Source organism: Eschrichtius robustus, chromosome 6 (assembly GCF_028021215.1).
Source record: "Eschrichtius robustus isolate mEscRob2 chromosome 6, mEscRob2.pri, whole genome shotgun sequence".
Classification (NCBI taxonomy): domain Eukaryota; kingdom Metazoa; phylum Chordata; class Mammalia; order Artiodactyla; family Eschrichtiidae; genus Eschrichtius; species Eschrichtius robustus.
This window is the reverse complement of record NC_090829.1, coordinates 38,872,237-38,894,766: the sequence shown is the minus strand read 5'-3', so window position 1 is coordinate 38,894,766 and position 22,530 is coordinate 38,872,237. Positions and strand designations below refer to the sequence as shown.

Here is a 22,530-nt window from a genome sequence, read left to right as displayed (position 1 = left end):
ACAAGGGTCTAAAAATCTTTTTACCATTAAATGCTCAATTTTGACTTGTTAGGGAAGTTTTGTTCAGCCTTTTAGCTACAGTTCCTCTCCCCTTACCATATCCCTAAACACCAATATCTTTACCTGGTACGAAATGTATGACTCCTACTCTATCCAGATGAAAATCTGTTTCACAAGAATAACTGCATTATAGTATATTGCTTTACCTTTGGAGGATTTTAGCCCCATTGTCTAAAGCATAGTTTGCTAGTGAGGTACTAGTCATATAATCCTAAAATATTGGTTTTCAGATACAAATTTAAATTTGTGTTGGAATACTTGGAAATAATATAAAGTTATTACATCTTTCACAAAAGATATTATTGATACAAACAACTTGGATGTTAATCAAAACTTCCTGATAACAGAGGTAAAACTGCATAACTTCTCTTCTAATTTGTCTTTAAAAAACACAGTTTAGTTTAGAAATAACTTTTACCTTCTTTTAAGTTCTCGGGATCCTGAAGTCTCATGACCAATGCTTCGCCTCTTAGAGTTTTCTAGATTGTGCCATTGTCCCCTGGGTTGGTACTTCAGAACCTCATTTTGCCACTCATCATCAAAAGCATGAGCATCACCTACATCAAATATCAAAATAAAGGGGTAAATATTAAGGTATCAGCTGTCAGTAATTGCCTTGCTCCCCACGCATTTCACTCTAGCCTGGTGTTTCCATCAGCCTAACCGTAAAGTAGAAGCAGGAAACTGCTTCACGTGAGAAGGTCTTTGACTCAGAGTAATATTTCCTTTTCTCTCTGTTCCTCTCCTATTCCTGTTGATAATTTGGTTATTGATGATCTGGTTTTTCACACACCTGCCTGGGTATCATATTACTTATCCCATGGACCCCATGACCCAGCGACACTAGCAGGCTTTCTTCCTGGGTCATCTCATGGTGATCCTGGTCCTCCTCTCACTGGGAGGACACTCCTCCTGTGCCTAGCGCTTCCTGCCCTCAGTTTGGCCTCACGAGCTGCGCTTCCAATTTCCTGAGACAGGTTACTCATCTGACAGTTCATGTTGTTAGGAAGTAGGCAATCTAAATTCCATGATAACAATAAGTAAATGATAATACTTGTTCTTTCAGACTGCCTTTATAATAATGTGTTACTTTACTAAAATTTTCTTCAGTATGTTCATTATTGTGAACTACTCTGTATATATTTAAATATGACCAAATTACAAAGGTTAAAATTAAAGAGAGGTTAAGACGTTGTGGCTTCCATCTCATTGCATAAGAATAATTTTATCCAGCTCCAACCTTAAGAGAACTTCTTTTTTTTAAATCATATAATCTGATAAAACATTTTTATTCAAAACACTTTCTAAAAACAGGAAATGAATACAGCTTAAAAACTATAATGAAAAAAGTTAGGAAGTCTTAAATGAGTTGAAGAATGAATATAAAATCTAAGAAGTGGAAAGATTTGCTTGATATATGTGTGATTTATTATCTAACAACACCAGAAATTTAAATCTTATCTATACAAAAGCCTAAGTGCCCAACAATACAGAATAGTTGAAATAAATTATGGCCAATTCATGATAAAACTTTTAGGTAACCATCTAGGATGTTCCTGAAAAGTAACACCATAGGTGACTGTTCACAATTATAGTGGGGAATTAAAATAAGCACAATATAAACTATATGGATAGTAAAATACAAATTTTGAAAAACAGTATGTGTGATTGTATGTTTATATATATCAATACATAAAACTATTAGGAAGAAATACACTAAAACATTAATAGTAGTTATTTTGGGTTGGAGTTATGAATAATTTTTATTTTCTTTATACTTTTTTATACTTTTCCAATGTACTTCTTTGATATCAGAAATAAATAAAAACTCGATTTCCTACTGATAGTCTTTCTAAAAAACAATTCAAAAGATTCCATTTTCCAAGTATAAAACAAAAAAATAAATGATACTCGACATTAACAAAAATCACTATAAAAAACAGATCTACAATGAAACACTGAAACCACAATTTTATTACTATTTTGATAACGTATTCTCTACATTTACAATTCATAAACTGTCAGAAACAACATCATATAAAATGTTTCTATAAAAAATATTCACCAAGTTCTACTGGTACAGCTGCTATTTTAACTTTGAGAGGAAGAATGCTATTTTCTCTGATAACTTACTTTCATTCATATTGATGAACTCTTGATTGACCTCTTCATCTCCAGTCTTCTTGTTCTTTGACTTTTTAATGACATGAGCTCGGTCACGGAGGTGATGACCAACAGCCATTTTTTCTAGTCCACTCTCAGAATCTCTCAGTGCTCTCCTCGTTTCCTTTACCTGTGAAAATGATGAAAATAAAAATTAGTTATTATTTAAATAAATATAGACTATAAACTCCTCAGAACCCGTTTACCTATAGAGGTAAGAATATAAATCTACTGCTCTAAAACTAATAGGTACTCAGTTCCACTACCAACTTATAGTAAAATTATGGTAATAGTTCTCTGATATTTCCTGAACTGCTTACAATTAAAATATCTAGGACAAACAGAACCAATATAATTATTAAAACAAAGAATAACTTAATTATATTAAACTTAGTGCCTTCAACACTGTCCTTGACAATTAATAGTTGGGCGTACATACTAGCATTCCTACAAGAAAGGGCAACTAATTATTCTGCACTCATGAAATGACTTACATATTCTATTTTCATTTAAGTCACCCGTTAGACAGGCAAACCCAAATTTTCTTTACCATAAGTACTAACAAGGAAGTGGAGAAATGGGAACTCATACCAAAGTCTGTGGGAGCTAATTGTCTCAATCACTGTGTGATAATAACTTGGTGATTTCTAGGTAAGGATGAAGACACAGGTCTCCTCCAATCCAACAATAGCATTCCTAGCCCTTTTGCACGAGGAGACAGGTATAAAGATGAATAGGTGAAAAATTATAAACACCTAAATATCTATCAATTGAAAAATAGATTAAAAAACTGTGGTATATTCATATTTTAGACATTTATATAGAAGTTAAAATAAAGAAACCAGAGCTACACATATCAACTTGAATAAATCTCAGAAGCAATTACTGAGCAAAGTCAAGCTGCAGAGGACACATGCAGTATGAAACCATTTATACAAAGTTTAGAAACCTGTAAAATAATTCACTGTATTGTATATGAAGCATACATAAGTAATAAAATTATAAAAGCATCCATGAAAATCATAAATTCCAGGTACAGGCATACCTTAGAGATACTGCGGGATCTGTTCTGGACCACCGCAATGAAGGGAATATTGCAATAAAGTGAGTCACATGATTTTTTTGGTTTCTCAGTACATATAAAAGTTATGTTTATCCTATACTGTAGTTATTAAGTGTGCAGTAGCATTATGTTTTAAAAAGCAATGTACATACCTTAATTTAAAAACACTGTATTGCTAAAAATTGCTATCTCTCATTTGACAACACAGGGTTGCCACAAACCTTTAGTTTGTTAAAAACACAATTTATCTGTGAAGTGCAATAAAGTGAAGCCCAATAAAATGAGGTATGCCTGTATAAGAAAATGGTTGTCTTTGGGGGACAGAGAAAGGGAAAAGGAGGAGGAGGGAGGAGTATATTGGAAGCTTTAACTGAATCTGTAACATCTTTGCATAAAAAGAAAGCAAAACAAGAGACAACTTAAAGTAAATAGAGAAAAGTGTTAATGATTTGACTAAACTGGATTGAAGGAGTATGGGGTACTTATATTATTCTCTATGTCCTTTCTGTATACTTGAAATATTTTATGAGTTAAAAAATTCATTTACGTCAAACAGAAACTAAAAGTAGACATTTATTTCAGGAAACAAAGACTTCTTATAGTGTCTACTTACTTTGTCAACATGTAAAGCTAATAAACATCCATAGATATTAACATGAAAAAAGGCACCTGGGGTAGGGATGGAGGTAGGTGGGGGAGACAAAGAATGCCTTAAAATAAATAAATAAATAGTTAGTTTTACTGCTTTTCACACTGACCTGTGTTTTCTCCCCCCATCCCTTCCCCCGACCAGTACCAGGTCAAATTTTAATAGTTAAAATTTGATATAGGTGATCTATGATTCCACAACTTTATAAAGTTCCAAGAAAATACTTACTCCTCCTGGAGCCCTGCGGGTTTGAGTTGAGGCCTGGAAAACCTTTGGTGGTTCATCTCCTACTTTGGAATAAGTCATAACTGAGGAAGAACTAAACGAATGTCCATTTGGATCCGTTGAAAGGTGACCCTAGAGGTAAATATAAATTGTAAATCCAGTGAGTTCAGTCAAATACGAAGAACTAATGTCAGAGGAGTCAAATAAAGTAACAACACTAGCTAGAAGTTCTACTAAAGATAGTACATACGATCAGTATGATGTCCAAATGGTACCCCCATGAAGGCCCTAACTTCCTTGCATTTTAGATACCAATTCACACTCTCCTTATAAGGAATAATAAATAACAAGTGATTCATTTAGAAATCCTAACTTCCTTGCATTTTAGATACCAATTCACACTCTCCTTATAAGGAATAATAAATAACAAGTGATTCATTTAGAAATCCTCAAATCATTGAGGTCAAAGACTTGTGGCTTAAATTTATAGATGCCGTGCCCTGAAGCATGTAATACTTTTACAGTCAGTGGTTGACTTTTGTGTGCAATTTTGCCAATGTTGACCCAATTAGCCATATGCCAAGAAGTTTTATACCTTCTGTGGGTACCAACTGCTACGTTTCTAAAATCATTAATAATGTCCTAGATTTGGACATTCTGAAATGATCCTTAGATTTCAAACTGGATGACTAAAATAATATGGGTGGTCTTCATACTGAATCAAGTTATTTTGATTAATATCACGAGTAGAAAAGTAAGAGTATTAGTACTAGTTTATAAGTGTTTGGACTGTATTAATCTAATCCAGTGCCTAAACATCATTCCTGAAATTTCTATTTTCAGAGTTATTTTTGAACGCTAAAACTTAATTTCTTAGATGCCACAAATCTTTTTAAGTAGACAAGTTATACATAATAAAAAAATCTAAATTCATATAAAACATTCAATTACAATAGTCATCTTCAGCAGAATAAATGTTTTTGAGGTTGAATTTTTTCATTTTGAAAGTTTAATTAACGCTGTTTTTCAAACTTGCAGGTTCTGAAATCATTTTGGTAGGTTGTGACCGGGATTTTTAAAATATGAAGTAAAATAGAAAATATCAGCACACGCTGTAAACAGTATGATTATTTTCTCATGAAACTTTTATTTCAGGTGTAAAATATATACGGTACACAAGTACTGTCATGATGTAAGATATATTTTTCAATCACTGTGGACAATGGTTAGAACAATGTTGAAAGCCACTATAATATAGAGTACCGATAACTGAAAATAACATTCTCAACAATCTTTTAGTACTTACAAAGTTTCTTTGTAATTCCTGCATACTGTTTCGCATATTTAACATCATTCGGTCCATTGCCTGAAAAGGGTTGACATCTGTACGCTATAGGATATTAGGAAGTATGTCATTAACTATAAGCACAACACAAAAGAAGCAAATCAACATTCCCAAAACAGCTGAAATTTTTTTTTTTGATTTTTGCTGTGGGGTCTCATGCAGTGATCGACCAGGCAAAGATAATTTAAGGACTATATAATGAAAGTGATTTGTTAAAGAAGAATTTGAAGCATACACAAAATCCTAAACAGCCAACATACAAATGGTTAGGGAGTTGTAACACTATAAATACATGCATACATACATGTGTATATATCCACACATATATACATGCAAGAACATATAAATACAGACACACATAAAATTCAACTTGCTCATAACATAATTTGGTTAATATTTAAATACTGAGTGGTGTATCCTTGGCTGTGGGACAGCTCTAGCATAGACTAGTCTTCCAATTTTTCCTTCTTCCTTCTGGATATCCTACCAGGCAAATAAATAAAACCCGAGTATAAGATGACAGTGTTCCTTCCAGCAGTTCCACATGGATGATAGAAACTGCCTCTGGAGTAATCAGCCCTCCTTTCCATCAGACTTGGACCCAAGTGATATAGGTTGATTCACTCCACTAACAGTCCTTGGATTTGCTGCCTACCACTGCCGGCTCAGTAGGGCATACCCTTGAAGCATGAGGTATGCTCCTTTATTTATTTATTTATTTATTTATTTATTTATTTATTTATTTATTTATATCTTTATTGGAGTGTAATTGTTTCACAATACTGTGTTAGTTTCTGCTGCACAACAAAGCGAATCAGCCACATGCATACATATATCCCCATACCCTTCCCTCTTGATCCTCCCTCCCACCCTCCCTATCCCACCCCTCTAGGTCATTGTGAAGCACTGAGCTGATCTCCCTGTGCTATGCTGCTGCTTCCCACTAGCTATCTATTTTACATTTAGTAGTGTACAAATGTCGATGCTACTCTCACTTCGCTCCAGCTTCCCCCTCCCACCTCGTGTCCTCAAGTCCATTCTCTATGTCTACGTCTTTAGTCCTGCCCTGCCACTAGGTTCATCAGTACTATTTTTTTTTGTTTTAGATTCCATATATATGTGTTAGCATACGGTATTTGTTTTTCTCTTTCTGACTTACTTCACTCTGTATGACAGACTCTAGGTCCATCCACCTCACTACAAGTAACTCAATTTCGTTTCTTTTTATGGCTGAGTAATATTCCATTGTATATATGTGCCACGTCTTCTTTATCCATTCATCTGTCGATGGACACTTAGGTTGCTTCCATGTCCTGGCTATTGTAAATAGTACTGCAGTGAACATTGTGGTACATGTCTCTTTTTGAATTATGGTTTTCTCAGGGTATATGCCCAGTACTGGGATTGCTGGGTCGTATGGTAGTTCTATTTTTAGTTTTTTAAGGAACCTCCATGCTGTTCTCCATAGTGGTTGTACCAATTTACATTCCCACCAACAGTGCAGGAGGGTTCCCTTTTCACCACACCCTTTCCAGCATTTATTGTTTCTAGATTTTTTGATAATGCTATTCTGATCGGTGTGAGGTGATACCTCATTGCAGTTTTGATTTGCATTTCTCTAATAATTAGGTGATGTTGAGCAAATTTTCATGTGCCTCTTGGCCATCTGTATGTCTTCTTTGGTGAAATGTCTATTTAGGTCTTCTGCCCATTTTTTAATTGGATTGTTTGTTTTTTGATATGGAGTTCCATGAGCTGTTTGTATATTTTGGAGATTAATCCTTTGTCCGTTGTTTCATTTGCAAATATTTTCTCCCATTCTGAGGGCTGTCTTTTTGTCTTGTTTATGGTTTCCTTTGCTGTATAAAAGCTTTTAAGTTTAATTAGGTACATTTGTTTATTTTTGTTTTTATTTTCATTACTCTAGGAGGTGGGTGAGAAAAGATCTTGCTGCGGTTTATGTCAAACCACATATATGGTTTGTGTTTTCCTATGCTTTCCTCTAAGAGTTTTATAGTGTCTGGTCTTACACTTAGGTCTTTAACCCATTTGAAGTTTATTTTTGTGTATGGTGTTAGGTAGTGTTCTAATTTCATTCTTTTACATGTAGCTGTCCAGTTTTCCCAGCACCACTTATTGAAGAGGCTGTCTTTTCTCCATTGTATGTTCTTGCCTTCTTTGTCATAAATTAGGTGACCATATGTGCGTGGGTTTACCTCTGGGCTTTCTATCCTGTACCATTGATCTATATTTCTGTTTTTGTGCCAGTACCATACTGTCTTGATTACTGTAGCTTTGTACTATAGTTTGAAGCTGGGGAACCTGATTCCTCCAGAGGTATGCTCCTTTAGAAGAACAGTTAAGAATTCCTCCAGAAAGTAGCTTCTTAGCCAGGAGTGATTTTGATCCCAGTGGGACATTCAGCAATAATTATACTCATTTTTGTTTGTCACAGCTGGGGAGGGTATATGACCGACATCTAGTGGTAGAGGCAAGGGATTCTGCTAAACATCCTACAAAGCATAGGACAGCTCCCCAGAACAAGAATTATCCAGCCCAGGGCTTCCCTGGTGGTGCAGTGGTTGAGAATCCGCCTGCCAATGCAGGGGACACGGGTTCGAGCCCTGGTCTGGGAAGATCCCACATGCTGCGGAGCAACTGGGCCCGTGAGCCACAACTACTGAGCCTGAGCATCTGAAGCCTGTGCTCCACAACAACAGAGGCCGCGATAGTGAGAGGCCCGCGCACTGCAATGAAGAGTGGCCCCCGCTTGCCGCAACTAGAGAAAGCCCTCGCACAGAAACGAAGACCCTACACAGCCAAAAATAATAAATAAATAAATAAATAAATTTATTAAAAAAAAAAAAAAAAAGAATTATCCAGACCAACATGAAAGTAGTGGTGTCAAGGCTGCAGAACTCTGCTCTAGAAAGATCTGCTATTGATTTTAGGTTTTATCACTGGAACAATCACCAGGAATCAAAAAGTGAAGCACATATTCTAGTGTGTCACCCAAAGCATCATCTACTATTATAAGGAGTGTTTAGTTCAAGGAACTCCCCTGCTCAAGCAGGAGGAGTGTTTCGAACCCTGTAAGGCACTGTTATTCAATGCTGGTATTTCAGCCCTTCTGGATATTCTTTTGCTTTGTGCCAAGCTGGGACTCAGTAAAGAATTATCAAAGGCCTGTTTATGTCTCTGCCTTCTCCTGGGTTTTTATTGTTAGTTACAATAGGAAATAGACGAAAAAAAGCAAATTCCTTTTTAGAACCTGCACTTAGCACAGTTGGGAACAACAAAGACACATTTAGGAGATATTGATACATCTTTAGGATGCAAAGGACTACAATAGAATTAATCTGCATTTCAGAGATTCAACACAATTCAGGAAATGTTGTGAATTTTTTGGTTCAACATTAGGTTAAGAATCAAGGCTGTATAAGAGAGAACAATTCAAGAGAGATAGAAGGGCTGGCCTAAGGAAGGAGAGGAGGAGGAGAAAAAGATCAGATGTTTGGGGTATATTCTGTCTCTTCTCAATTCACTATCAAATCAGCCATCAAAAGATGTATCTGTACTTGCTATGGGGTGGCCCAACGCCTTGACAAAAAGTGGGGCTACAAATTAGAGCAGAGATTCCAGTGGGCTTTGGGGCCTTCAGGAACTCTGTACGGCTGCTCTTCTCTGCCTAGAATGTTTTCTCCTGACTCTCAGTATAGTTTCTTCTAATCATTCAAGTATCACCTCCTTAAGAAGCCCACCTGTCTAAACTAATCTCTGCCTCACCTCCACCTGTCACTATATCATTACTCCATCTCCTTCAGAGTACTTTGAAGTACTTTGACGATCTGAAATTATTTTGTTGTTTATTGTCTGTCTTGCCACTCTGTAAAAATAATCTCTGTGAAGGCAGGGCTATCTTCTCTGTCTTACTCACTACTATATTCCCAATACTTTAAAAACAACTCCTGGCACATAGGAGGGCTCAATAAATATTTGCTGAATGAATGAACTAATTATCTCTAGCTCAGCTCAAACCCATATATCCAACTGTTTACCAGATAAATCCCACCTGGACAGCCCACAGATGCCTCAAATGCAAAACACCCAGAATTGAAATGACCTTTCTGAACACCCTTGCCCTCATATCTGCACTGCATCAATGCTCTGTTCCTAGCTCAGTGGTGTTCCTATCTACCTAATGCCTCATGCCACAAAAATAAGCATAATACTTTCCTTCTCCCTCTCTACTGATCCATCAACCCAATTAATCACCAAGTTCTATCCATTCACCTATTTAACTCTTTCTCAAAGGAGATTATTTCTCTTTATCACCACAGCTATTACCTGAGTAGAAGCTATCACTAATACTTCCCAGAATACTTGATCAGCCTCCTAGCCTCCCTGCCTCCACTGTGATCCCTTCTAATCTCTCTCCTCCCTGCAGGCACAATGATCTTTAAAAAATGAGAACCTGATTCTACTACTGTTTTGATGAAAATTCACCAATTGCTTCCCCTGTTCTTAAGATAATGTCCGCAATCCTTACCAGGGCCAAAAGAAGTCCCCCTGGTTACCTCTCCATCATCATCTATACACACTCCAACTCACATCCTAAGGCCAAATGACCCTAAACATCTTTGGGCTCCCTAGCCTCTAGGTTTCTGCACACGCTGTTTCCTCTGTGTTGAGCACTCTTCTTCTCCCCTCCCAGATTTTCCTGGCTAATTCCTATTAATCCTTAAGGTTCAGGAAGTGTTCTCTAGTTGACCTCCACTCTACCATCCCAAAACGTCTGGGCTACAGGCTTTTTTCTGCCTGTGCTCCCACAGCATGCTGAACTTCCTGATCATTTTTACTGATAACTCTGTGCTATAGCTGTTTTTTTTTTTTTTCCTTCATCACTTGTCCCACTAAAAACTCTGGTCAGGAAGGACAAATGTTATATGTCAAACTTTAAGGAGAGAAATGGCTGAAGTCTAGCACAAGAGAATAAAAAAACTTTTTCATGAGAGCATAGGTGCATACATAGGAAATGTTCCAAGGTGATGCTATTCTCTGTTACTCCTCAGATTGCCTTTAAGTGTGTTAGAAACTAGAGCCACAGAAAACAGGACCAAAGGCCTGGAGAAACAGGGGTGGGAGAAAAGCTGGTTGCAGAGTAGCCATGCTTGAACTTGGGAAAGGAAAAGCATGAATGCATTGGCAATAGAGTCCTAGAGAAAGCAGTCAATATGAGCTTTTCCAAATGTGCTTGTCGATCTACAGTTTGGTGGTTTTTCACCTTTTGAAAAGTCTTCATAAGCTTGGGGAAGTTTCCAACTTTTAAACACAACTGTGGGGATCCCTTTTGCAAATCAAGTGAATAGTCATCAACTAAAATGTACTATTTCTTTTGGAAGACTGATTTTATTATGTTGATATTACTTACTTCACAAAACACAGGCCTAAACACTCTAAGATAAATTTAACATATGAAACAAGTTTTCAGTAACAAATGCTAAAAAGCCATTATGAAAGTGAGATGGCATGCCAATTCAGTTTGCTTGAGTTAATGAAAAATAAATATTTGTCAGAAAATATTGCTCAAAAGGTTTGTGTCTTATGATATGAACCATACTACCAAAACTGCCAAAAGGCACAAGAACACTCATCACCTAGAAAAAAAATCCAATTAATTTTGGTTATGATATTTATTATATAACAATCTCTGAAAAAGAGAGAAATGCACTGCATAATCACATAGTTCAGAGCTAACCAAATTACAGAACCTTTTAATCAAAAAGAACTCAACATATATTTTTAAAGTTATCTGCTTATTATTCATTGTAGAGCCTGACAGGATCCTGGCAGGCAAATAGAGAGACCATATATCACTTTTAAATAAGACTACTCTAGTACTTGTTAAAGGCAGTTGAAAGAGAAAGTATTTGTTATGGATTGAGACAAGCATTTCTCAAAGGAAATGCAAATTCACACCAAAATTAACACATAAGGTACAATGATTAAGATTATATCATCTTTCCTTTGTTCAACTATTCCATATTTTTTTAAAATCAGTTAATCTTTCCTTTAACCCGTTAAAAATCAAAAGTATCTAAATTAATAACATTTCAAAAAATTAGTAGAGATATTTGGCCAAAAATTTAATGAATACCTCCTAAGAACTAATTTATGGAATAAGAAATATGGACTTCAGAAAGGATCACACATAGAGATTTAAAGATATTTGGAGTCTTCGATAGGAAAAAGAGCATTAAGTATAATAGATGGAATAATCAAAATTAATAATTCATAAATTATATTCCTCAATAGGTACAGATGAATAAAAATAAATTTTTAGACACGTACACAAATTAAAAACTTTCATTACTTGGAAGTTTTAAATGTTGAAAATAAATTTTGAATTTCTTGGTAAAAGGTATATATAAAGTTTTACCATCATTCTGTGATAATTTTCTCCCTGTGTAAGTTATGTCAAAAAAACTAGAGAAAACTGTGTTTATATTCAATTTTATAAGTTATATCAGATGATATATACTTATACTGTATATGTAGAACAGTAATCTCCAAAGTGTATTGATGTACCAGTAAAATTTCTCTTTCTGTTTCTTTTTACTGAAAGGAAAAACAGATTTTACATTGACTCTGGCACCATCTCTCAATCTAATTGTCAAATGGTCACACGTCATATCTTGAATTATAAACTGCCTAATTAAATAAATTTACAGATTAAATTATAGTTTTAAACAAACCAATCCTCTCAAAATGGACAACTTTTTAAACTTAATGGCTTAAAAATATCCCAATAAGGAAATCATGAACTGAAGAAAATGCTAATAGTACAAACACAGGAAAACGGCAAAGCTGATGCTTCTCCTACTTCTGTAGGTGTCTCTGTTTTCCCTCCTAATAGGGCTGATAAAGATGACAAACGTCAAGAAATGGGCCAAAAATAAAGAAAAAAGTTATCAAGCGTCTATTTGAAATATAAATTTTCATCCACTGTGCTTAAAAGCATAAGCATATGGCTCACTACTTAATCAAAATACTCATTTTAAAATTTATAACTTCATAAAAAGAGACAAAAGAGTTTGTGTAAACTGTTAATAAAAGTTCAAATAGAACAGCCAGCATGCTCAAAAAGCCTACTACTGTTTTCTTCACTGTGCTCTTTTCAAACTAGGCAGCCATCTTTCATCTTCTGCAGTCAATTTCTAATTTCTGTTTCTACTTTCACATCTAGTTATAAGACACTGACTTAGAAAAGTCAAGTTAGGATAGAGGTCTTCTGTTGCTACTGTTGTTTGTTTTTGTTTTCTTTTAATTAATTTATTTAGTTTTGCTATTACATAAGTCTTTCATACTGAGACATAAACATGTCAAATGTATCACACCCTAGGGGAAAAAAGGTGAGCCATATCTCACCGTATAAATTACAATGTACCGGGAAAGAAAAAGTGTTTTGGCTAAAAGAGAAGCTGAATGTTCCTGGGAAAACTGCATGAAATTCCTATATTTAAAAATTCCTACTGCCCTTCAACTGCCCTAGGACAGTGCTCGGTACTCTTGGTTGGCAAAGAGTTTTCATAGTTTGAACAAGAAAAAACCCCACTGGTGTTAGCTTTCTAAGACAGTTGATACAATATAATGTAATTGAAGAAGAATGTATACTACTTGATTTTAGATGGGAGAGGCAACTAAATACTACCTAGCAGTATTGACTATATAAAAAGTTATAAAACTCAAAGTTTTATGAAATGGTTTTGTCTAAATCTGATATAGTAAAAATTACCATTTACTTTTTATTTAATAGGTAGATGAGTACTGCAGTTTTTCTTGGGAAAATGTTTAAAGAGATTTTTATTAACTTAAAAAAATAAGATGATAGGTTCACATATAGGTGATTAGTGTACTTTACTCAGCATTGGTTTAAAAAAAAGCTAAAAGCTTTCCAGTCTATTTGAATATCATCATGCTCTCCATTAAGGTAGCCAATAGCCACATGTGGCTATTTAAAATTAGTTTTAAAATAATTAGAATTTAATGAAAAATTCAGTAGCGCTAGGCACATTTCAAGGGCTCGATAGCCATATGTGGCTAACCACACTGAACAGGGCAGATTTAGAACATTTGCATCATCCAGAATGTTCTATTGGATAATGCTACAGACTTTAGCCTACACCTATGATTAATAATCTTAGACAAAAGTTAATTTATGTCACTATAAACTAGACAAGGTAGCAACTATTTTAGTTTTTCATTCAAATGTTGGTCTTGGCCTTCCTTTATATTCAGAGTTGTTTTCCTGCTTGACTTTCCTTATTTAATCATCACATTTATGCAACCATATTACTTCAGCTGTGTGGGTTTTTTTGGTTCCCCAAAACTTGATTTCAAGCCACACTGGCAAGGCAAATATGAGGCAAGCTAAAATACAAATAGTTCTAAATTATGAATCGTATAAACTACAGTTTCACAGAAATTTATCTCTTTATTTGGTTACATATATTTCTTATTCCAGCTCATTAAACATTCAGATGTTTTAAGCACAAGTACCCAGGAAAGAAACGTTTACTTCTACTTCCAGTGGATGACCAGCAGAGTTACAGCTTAGGCATCCTCAATAAGAACTTTATAGCTGAATTATAAACAGATCTCCTTTCTATGCTTACAAGGGAATAAAGTTGTCACTTCTTTTTCTACAAAGGCTACGAGTAGCTCATTTATGCACATAAATACAAAGCACTATGTACAGCCCTACTCTTTCTTTGCTGTGGTTATAGCAGATATATAAAATGCTTCAATGCTCATGTGAAAGATAAAATTTCAGAATGTCATATTTGATTTTTCTGCTCTCTTTGACAGTTTTTTCCTTTGACCTTAATTTTCAACTTTTATGGAAATTTATAGCTCTAACAGTAAAAAATATATATATAATGATACCACATTAACTAATTTAAAAAATAACTGGAATGTAATTAATATATATATTGGAATAATATGTATGTGAAAAAGAATGTGAAGATTACTTTCATTTAAATGGCAAATGCAATGTTATCCATCAAACGTCTTAGGAGTATTTGAAACATTTTGCTCTATTTAAGACCACTGCAAATAGAAAATACGAAAATGTTTTCCTGGAAGATTCTGGAAGTTTCCCAATTGACCAATTCAAAATGTTTAGTGAGTTCCAAATATCTACATTTCTATTGCAGAGATTTATCTTTTAGAAACTCCTGTGGATTTGTTGTTCTAGAACTGCCATTCCTGAGGCTGAAGAAACAATAGAAATAAGCAGAAAAGAAAATACTTAAGGTATATAAATATCCTGGGTTTTTTTTTGAGTTGAGTATGTTTGTAACCTTTTAGTTTTGCTCTCAGACAAGACTTCTGAATATATATTGTAGTTTTGCAAGGCTTTCGAATACAATTAAAAGTTAATCTAAGTTTTGAAGGTCCAAGGTAGCCATGCAGAAGACTGGTTTTTCCTGGTCCAATAAAGATAAAGCATTATACTATGGTTTTTTATTTTAAAGTGGGAAAAAAAAGTGTTGTATGCAATGATATTTCCTTGCCTGTTCTAATGTAAGACATGGGAGTAAATGATAAGGTGAGGAAAAAACTATATAGATATGGAAAACAATGCTTTAAGTTTGGCTTGTAATATATAACTTTATGGTACTAAAAGTTTTAGTAGCACAGTGGAATTCTATACAATTAACAATTCATTGTTCAAGAACTCAGCTTTCCAACCAGTCCCTCCTTTTACATAAGTTATTTCTATAACATAAGTATTAGTCATGTCCTGTTGTCAGAGATATATTCTTCTGTAATACTTTTCTTTACTAACTTTAAAATAAAGAACTTACAGTCAAGGAATTTTCTTCATCCTCATGTCCCATATGGTTACGAGCTCTTCCTCTACCATCAGAGATGCTGAACAGGTCTCTTCCAAAAGGTTCAGAAAAATTTCTCATCATCTGTCGCATACTTTCTCGGTGTGCCATAAAAGAATCACTGTTGAAAATACATAAGAGTATCATGTAAGAGTAAGTGTTGGAATTTAAATAATAAGTAGGCAGCTTAATACTACAAAGAATGATTTTGGGCTAATATGCTTGTTAAAGAGACAAAAGAAGAGTTTAGGAGAATAGAATTATCTCATAAAGACCCATTATTCATGAATACAAAACCTGTTCTGTTTGTTATCTACCATAATTCACTTATGTATAATAGTAAAAATATACCTTTATTTATCTCATTGTCTGAAATTGATAAACACAAAGTAACACATCTCAGGTAGCTTAAGCCAGCACTAAAGGAAATGGCAAAAAAGGACTGAAAAATACTGCTACCAGGTAGAGGCCACTTTGGGCAGTCAACATAAATTCTAGTGAGAGCTAATAAGAATGCTGGCTTGTTTATTTTCTAACTCTTATTTATTAAATATGAGCATTGAGAACTATAGCTATGTTATGAATACCATAAAAGATACAACATTATTTTTTAAAAAACAGGTTTTTTTTGTCTTAATGTTATGGAGTTGTAAGAGTTTCTTATATTTTCTAGACATCAGGCTTTTATTATATATGTCTTGTAAATACTTTTTTCCCCCAATCTTGGACTTGCCTTTTCATATTCTTAACATCAGCTTACTGAGCCACACAGCCAGGATCCTTTGTTAGGTCTTCAGTTTTCACCAGACTATGACCTTTGCAGGGAAATTTTATTTCTCACTTAGTTTTCTATCTCTGCCTTTCATCTTTAACTAACTCCAACTCCTATGACATTTTACATATCTCCATAAGCTTCTTTTGTTTTTAGAAGATGAGGAATAAGTAGAATTTAAAACATGAAGGGAAGAATTGTAATAGAAAGTCAGAAGTGGACAATCTGAGGGGAGTATCGTATAAAAGAGTAAATTGTCTTGATTATTCTACCGTACCTTCTAAATTTCCTGCCTTAAAGTTAAAAGGCTTCCATTTTTATTTTGCATCTTCTAACATGGGAGATTTATTTGTAGTTTTTTTTTTTTTTTTTTTACAAAATGTTCTAATATTACTGAACTTAATTTCAGTTAGGTATATTATTAACTTGATTATCTAGTCTCTGATAAACCAATGAACTCACTAATTTATATGTGTGGTACCCAGCTTCTAAGATGGCCCCAATGATCACCACTCCCTGGTACTCATGCCCTCATGTAAACCCTTCCTCCCCTTAAGTATGGCTGGACTTACAGACTTGCTTCTAATAGAATATAAGTGATGGGATGTCAATTCCAAAATTAGGTTTTTAGAAAGACTGTGGCTTCTGCTTGTATGCTCTCTTAGCATGATGGCTCACTCTGCAGGAAGCCGCTGCCACACTATGAGGCAGCCCTGTGGGGAGGCCCACATGAGTGAACTTAGGGGCAGATTTTTGAGACCAGCCAACAGCCACGTGAAGGAACTTGGAAGTATATTCTCCGTCAGTCAAGCCTTAAGATGACGACAGCCTTGACTCACAACTTGATTGCAGCCTAAGAGGCCCTGAGTTGGAACCACTAAACTGCTCCTAGATTCCTAACCAACAGAAATTATGACATAATCAATGTTTGTTTTAAGCTGCAATAGATAACTAATACATATTACATCCCAAAAAGCAGTGTATAACACATTTAAAACTGCCCTTATTCTGTCAATTTTGGTAGTTTCATCTAATGACTGGGAAGAAAATGAATACAAATCTATAAAAATAAGTAGGTCTGTTTCTGCATCATGAGAAAATGTTTTATAGATTTTCACCAAGTTTTGAGACTACGTTTGGGATGGTATGAATATATATATATAAGATTCTATGGCATAAAACAAACCTCAATTGAGGGTGGTGGTGTTTCTTAGATAGGTGGTCTTACTCTAAAGCAGTTGAAACTGAGGTACAAGAAGCCACGGAACTGTTGATCAGGAGATACAAGTTTCATATATTAAAACACTTGGCCCAGAGAAAACTAACTCTGGTTTAAGCGAGCAACTCCCTTCTCCACCCTTACCTCCCCGCCCCCAGTCAATCAAACGTCACTAAGGAAGAAGTTCGGAACTACAGGTACTGACTGCAACAGAAATGCTTCTCTATGTAGCATGCTCCCAGGTGAGTGGAAACTTTATTTAAGAACAGTAAGCAACTCTCCCAAGAAATGGTGGAGAGACAATATGATATACAGGTTCAAGTTCAACAAATGTTTATTGTGTAAATTGTGCATCAAGCACAGAGGTTGATTATTGGTCTGGAGGAACTTCTGGTCTGACAGAGAAGTGAGACTTTATGTTTTAAAATTAAGATTTTAAAATTTAGATATTGTATTAGGTTACTATTGCTTCTGTAACAAATCACCACAAATTTAGTGACTTAAAACAACACAAATTAATTTTCTTACAGTTCTGGAGGTTAGAAGCCCAGAATTGGCTAGAATCATTGTGTTGGCAGGGCTGTATTCCTTCTGGAGCCTGCAGGGGAAAATCGGTTGCCTTTTTCTAGCTTCTAGAGACTGCTCATATTCCCTGGCTTACGGCTCCTTTCCCCATTTTCAAAACCTGCAGCATAGCACCTTCAAATCTCTCTCTGATGCTTCCATATTTAAAAGACTCTTGTGATTAAATCGAGCCTGCCTGGATAATCCAGGTTATTCTCCTATTTTAAGGTTAGCTGATTAACCAAGTTAATTCCATGTATAACCTTAATTTCCCCCTGCAATGCAAAATGACATATTCACAGTTTTGGGGGATTGGGACATGGGCATCTTTAGGGGGGCATTATTCTGTCTACTACAAATACATTCCTAAAATCACTTTATTTAAAGCAATTTCCAATTGTTCCTGTCAGTCTGCATAAAATCATCTTAGAAGATTGAAAAGCTATAAAATACAGCTTGTGATTAACCTGGCACTAGTGTGCTGAAGGGGATTTCTATGACTGATGATGAAGACAATAGATTAAAGAACTTGAACCTGAATTAGGACAAGCCAAAAGATATCAGCTCCGAAAGCATCAGCTCTTGAAGATGTATCCACCCCAACGGCAGCATTCTCTCTGACTAATGGCCTGATTTGTAACTATTATTTCTTGTTATAATTCAAGGGGACTTTTGAGGTCTTTTACTAGACTACTAAATAATTACAATTTTTTAAAAAGTAATTTATGAAATCCATGCCAATGCAAACTACCTTCTGTTCTTAATGTACCAAAGAAAGGCTTCTGTTATACTTTCCCTCCCCCTCCCCCAAACCCTTTCCTGATACTTTTCCAGCTACTGTCTCGTTTCCTTTAGCACTTAAAATCTTCCAACAGTCATCTATACTTGTGTCCTTTACTTCCTTGTAGCTCATTCCCTTTATTTCTTTACAAATGCCTTTTCCTTCCCTTCACCTCTGCATTAAAACGCCAATGATTCCCTTAACCTTCCAATTACTGAAACTCAAAGGTCATCCCTATTCCTTGAATTCTCCGCAGCATCTGGAACTTTCGGGGCAATGCACTGTTCTCAGGCTTGTTTGATAAATTTCTCCTTTAAATTCTCCTTTCCTTCTCGCCCTTGATGGAGCTTCCTTAGAGTCACAGATAGATTACTGATGTGTCAAAATGTTGATACCTCATCCTTGGGGCAGCCAGGTGGGGCCTGAACCTGCCAAAGTCCCTGGCGCTGGTTACTTCCAGCTTCTATCAGTCTCTCCTCCTTGTACTCCAAGGTGCTTTGCAAGTATTTTCTAATTGTGAATGACGTTAAAATGCTGAAAAGCACTGCCCCCTAAAGACATACTTCCTCTGGGCTTTACCCGGTCTTCTTTTCCCTGCTCTCTGTGCATTATTTCTTTTAACTTGACCATGCTTAAAAGTCACCAGAGGTACTCATTAAAATGCAGGTTCCTGAGACATATGCCCAGGGATTTTTGATTCAGGATATCTGGAGCATGGCCCAGGCATCTGCATTTCAGCATTTCAAGTAACCCTAATGCAGATGTTCCAAGGACCTCAAGTGAATAAACACTATAATCTGTCCTCTTCAACCACTTTATCAGGGACTCTAGTTCAATTTCTGCTTGTTTTGATGCAAATGGTCTCCATTTATTTAACAAATATATACTGAATACCTATGTAGAAGGCCCCAGGCAGTGGGTATAGAGCCCTGACTTTTGGAGGGCTAAAATCAATTTCAACTTCCTATTGGCCAGGAAGTTGTAATACTTTTTGAAGTACTCAGAGTATAAATTACAATGATAAAGCAATTATTGAACATTTGCCCATTTCTGTCCAAATAAGTCTGTGTTTACTGAAGTATAGTTGATTTACAGTATTATATTAGTTTCAGGTATACAACATAATGATTCAATATATTTATAGACTATACTCCATTTAAAGTGATTATAAAATACTGGCTATATTCCCCATGTTGTCCAATATATCCTTGAGGCTTATTTATTTTATACATAGTAGTCTGTACCTCTTAATCCCCTCTCCCCACCTCTCTTGCCCCTCCCCTGTGCCCTCTCCCCATTGGTAACCACTAGTTTGTTCTCTATATCTGTGAGTCTGTTTCTGTTTTGTGATAGTCTTTCATTTGTTTATTTTTTAGATTCCACATATAATGATAACATACAGTATTTGTCTTTCTCTGTCTGACTTATTTCACTAAGCATAATACCCTCCAGGTCCATTCATGTTATTGCAAATGGCAAAATTTAATTCTTTTTTTATGGCTGAGTACTATTCCATTATGCATATACCACATCATCTTTATTCATTCATCTGTTGATGGACACTTAGGTTTCTTCCATGTCTTAACTATTATAAATAATGCTGCTATGAACACTGGCATACATGTATCTTTTCAAATTAGTGTTTTCATTTTCTTTGGATATATACCCAGGAGTGGAATTGCTGGATCATATGGTAGTTCTATTTTTAGTTTTTTGAGGAAACTTCGTACTGTTTTCCACAGTGGCTACACAAATTTACATTCCCACTGACAGTGTACTAGGGCTCCCTTTACTCCATATCCTTGCCAACATTTGTTATTTGTGATCTTTTTGATGACAGCCATTCTGACAAATGTGAGGTGATATCTCATTGTGGTTTTGACTTGCATTTCTCTGGTGATTAGTGGGATGTTGAACATCTTTTCATGTAGCTGTTGGCCATCTTTATGCCAATCCAGTGAATTTTTTTCCTAAAAATACTGCAGTTTTCACTTCTAGAATTTCTATTTGGTTGTTTTTGTTTTATAATTTCTCTTCCTCCACTGAGATTTCATATCTTTTCATTCATTGTAAACATATTTTCCTTTACATCATTGAGCAAAATTATAATAATTGCTTTAAAATCCTTCTTGGTTAATTCCAACATCTGGATCAGTTTGGGATCAATCTCTATTGATTATCTTTTCTCTGGAGAATGGGTCGCATTTTATCCTGTTTTTTTTTTTTTTTTTTGTCAAGTAATTTTGGATTGTATTTAAATTGTGGCTATTATGTTTGGGAGCTGTGCATCTGTTATATTCAGGAGTAGTGTGGGTTGCTGTTGTTGTTTTAAGCAGGCAATTATTCTGGCTGGCCTTAATATTAAAATTCTGTCTCTTGAGTGGCAGCTCAATTCTCAATTTAGTTTTTATCCTTGGCTGAACTGCTTTATGTCTCTCCCACATATACAAGGTGTAAGGCTCAAATGGAGACTTGTGCAGAATTTTTTAACAGTTCTTAGAGATCACCCTCTCTGATTCTCTCCCCTTTTGGGACTTCACTCCTCATTTTCCTGTGACTGTGGCTGCACTGAACTTTGAGCCTGGTTCTTAGGCCAGACTGTTTCAAGTCTTCTATCAGAGTTTTAGCCACCTCTACATAGCACAGATCAAGCTTACCCATAGGCTACCATTGCTTTCCCTTCTTCCAACTGTTGAGTCACCTCCAGTGTATGTCTGATTTTGGTCATTTTCCAGTACCTTCTCCAGAAAGTTGTTTTTGTGTTTTATTCTGGCATTATACTGTTATCTGAAGGAGAGTTGGTACAACCAGAGCTTTCTTGGCTATGCTAGAAATGAAGGTCTCCTGAAGATATTAATCTCACATTCTATAGTCTTTTTTGTTTCATTAGTTTTGTTTCCTTAAATGTTGGTTCTTCTGTTTGGTTAGTGTAGCTTCTGTCTTTCATGACGTTAGTTTTCCTCAAATGTTTGCAGTTATTTACATATTTTGAACAAGATAAAGAAATAAATGGATGAAGGGACATGAGTGGTTAAAAGTATTTTAAGTGAGTTTATAGATCTGAATTAGGAGGGAGAAGCTGGAATGTGTGCTTAGTCCCACAGTTTGGTTTAGTATTTGAGATTTCCTGTTTTAACCTCCTCCCCAAACCCTTTCAATCCAAGGCCTAATAGACTACTCTCTCTTTCTTCTATCAAATTAGCTTCTCTAGCTTTTTACAATTTTCTTTTATTTTTACTGTGGTAAGAACATTTCCTATGAAACCTACCCACCTAAGAAAATTTTAAGTGTACAATACGGTATTGTTAACTACAGGCACAATATTATACAGCAGATCTCTAGATACTACAATTTTCTTTTTCCTTTGTTCCTGAGACACAGCACAGCAAAGGAGTACCTTGGGAGCAATAATTTATCCTTCTAAAAAGGAAATGAGGGGAGGGTAGCATGACTGTAGACTTTAATCTTCCCCATCATGTATAGTTATTTACACTTACCTGCTTTAAAATAGCAACACAAACGAGAAAAAGATGTCGGGGTTGGAAGAGAGCTACAGATTGGGGGAAGGGGAAGAGGATATAAAAGACAGATTGGCATTCAATCCATTTCAACTTCCTTTCAATGTGCCTTTTTATACTGCAGAAGTTCAAAAGGTAAAATTTAATTTCCTACACCCCACTGCAGCTAAGATTCTGGATTTAGGTTCTGCCAATTATGGACAATGGACAACTGGAAGGTAGAGGTGTGGGAGAGTCTGTATGTACTGTTACTTCTGTTTGTTGGTAAACAT

General features: G+C 35.4%; 1 protein-coding gene across 3 annotated transcripts in view; it reads right to left on the bottom strand.

Moving 5' to 3' along the window:
* The window catches only part of MLF1 (myeloid leukemia factor 1), a 35,371-nt gene that overhangs the window by 1,391 nt on the left and 11,450 nt on the right, over positions 1-22,530 (bottom strand). For 2 of the 3 annotated variants that reach the window (XM_068547375.1, XM_068547378.1), the window contains exons 2-6: positions 15,378-15,525; positions 5,467-5,550; positions 4,164-4,292; positions 2,194-2,353; positions 479-617 (exon numbers count right to left, since the gene is read on the bottom strand). In XM_068547375.1, coding sequence (XP_068403476.1) covers positions 479-617; positions 2,194-2,353; positions 4,164-4,292; positions 5,467-5,550; positions 15,378-15,525 — 660 coding nt within the window. The remainder of the gene's footprint in view (positions 1-478; positions 618-2,193; positions 2,354-4,163; positions 4,293-5,466; positions 5,551-15,377; positions 15,526-22,530) is intronic. The other variant, XM_068547377.1, reaches the window with a different exon arrangement.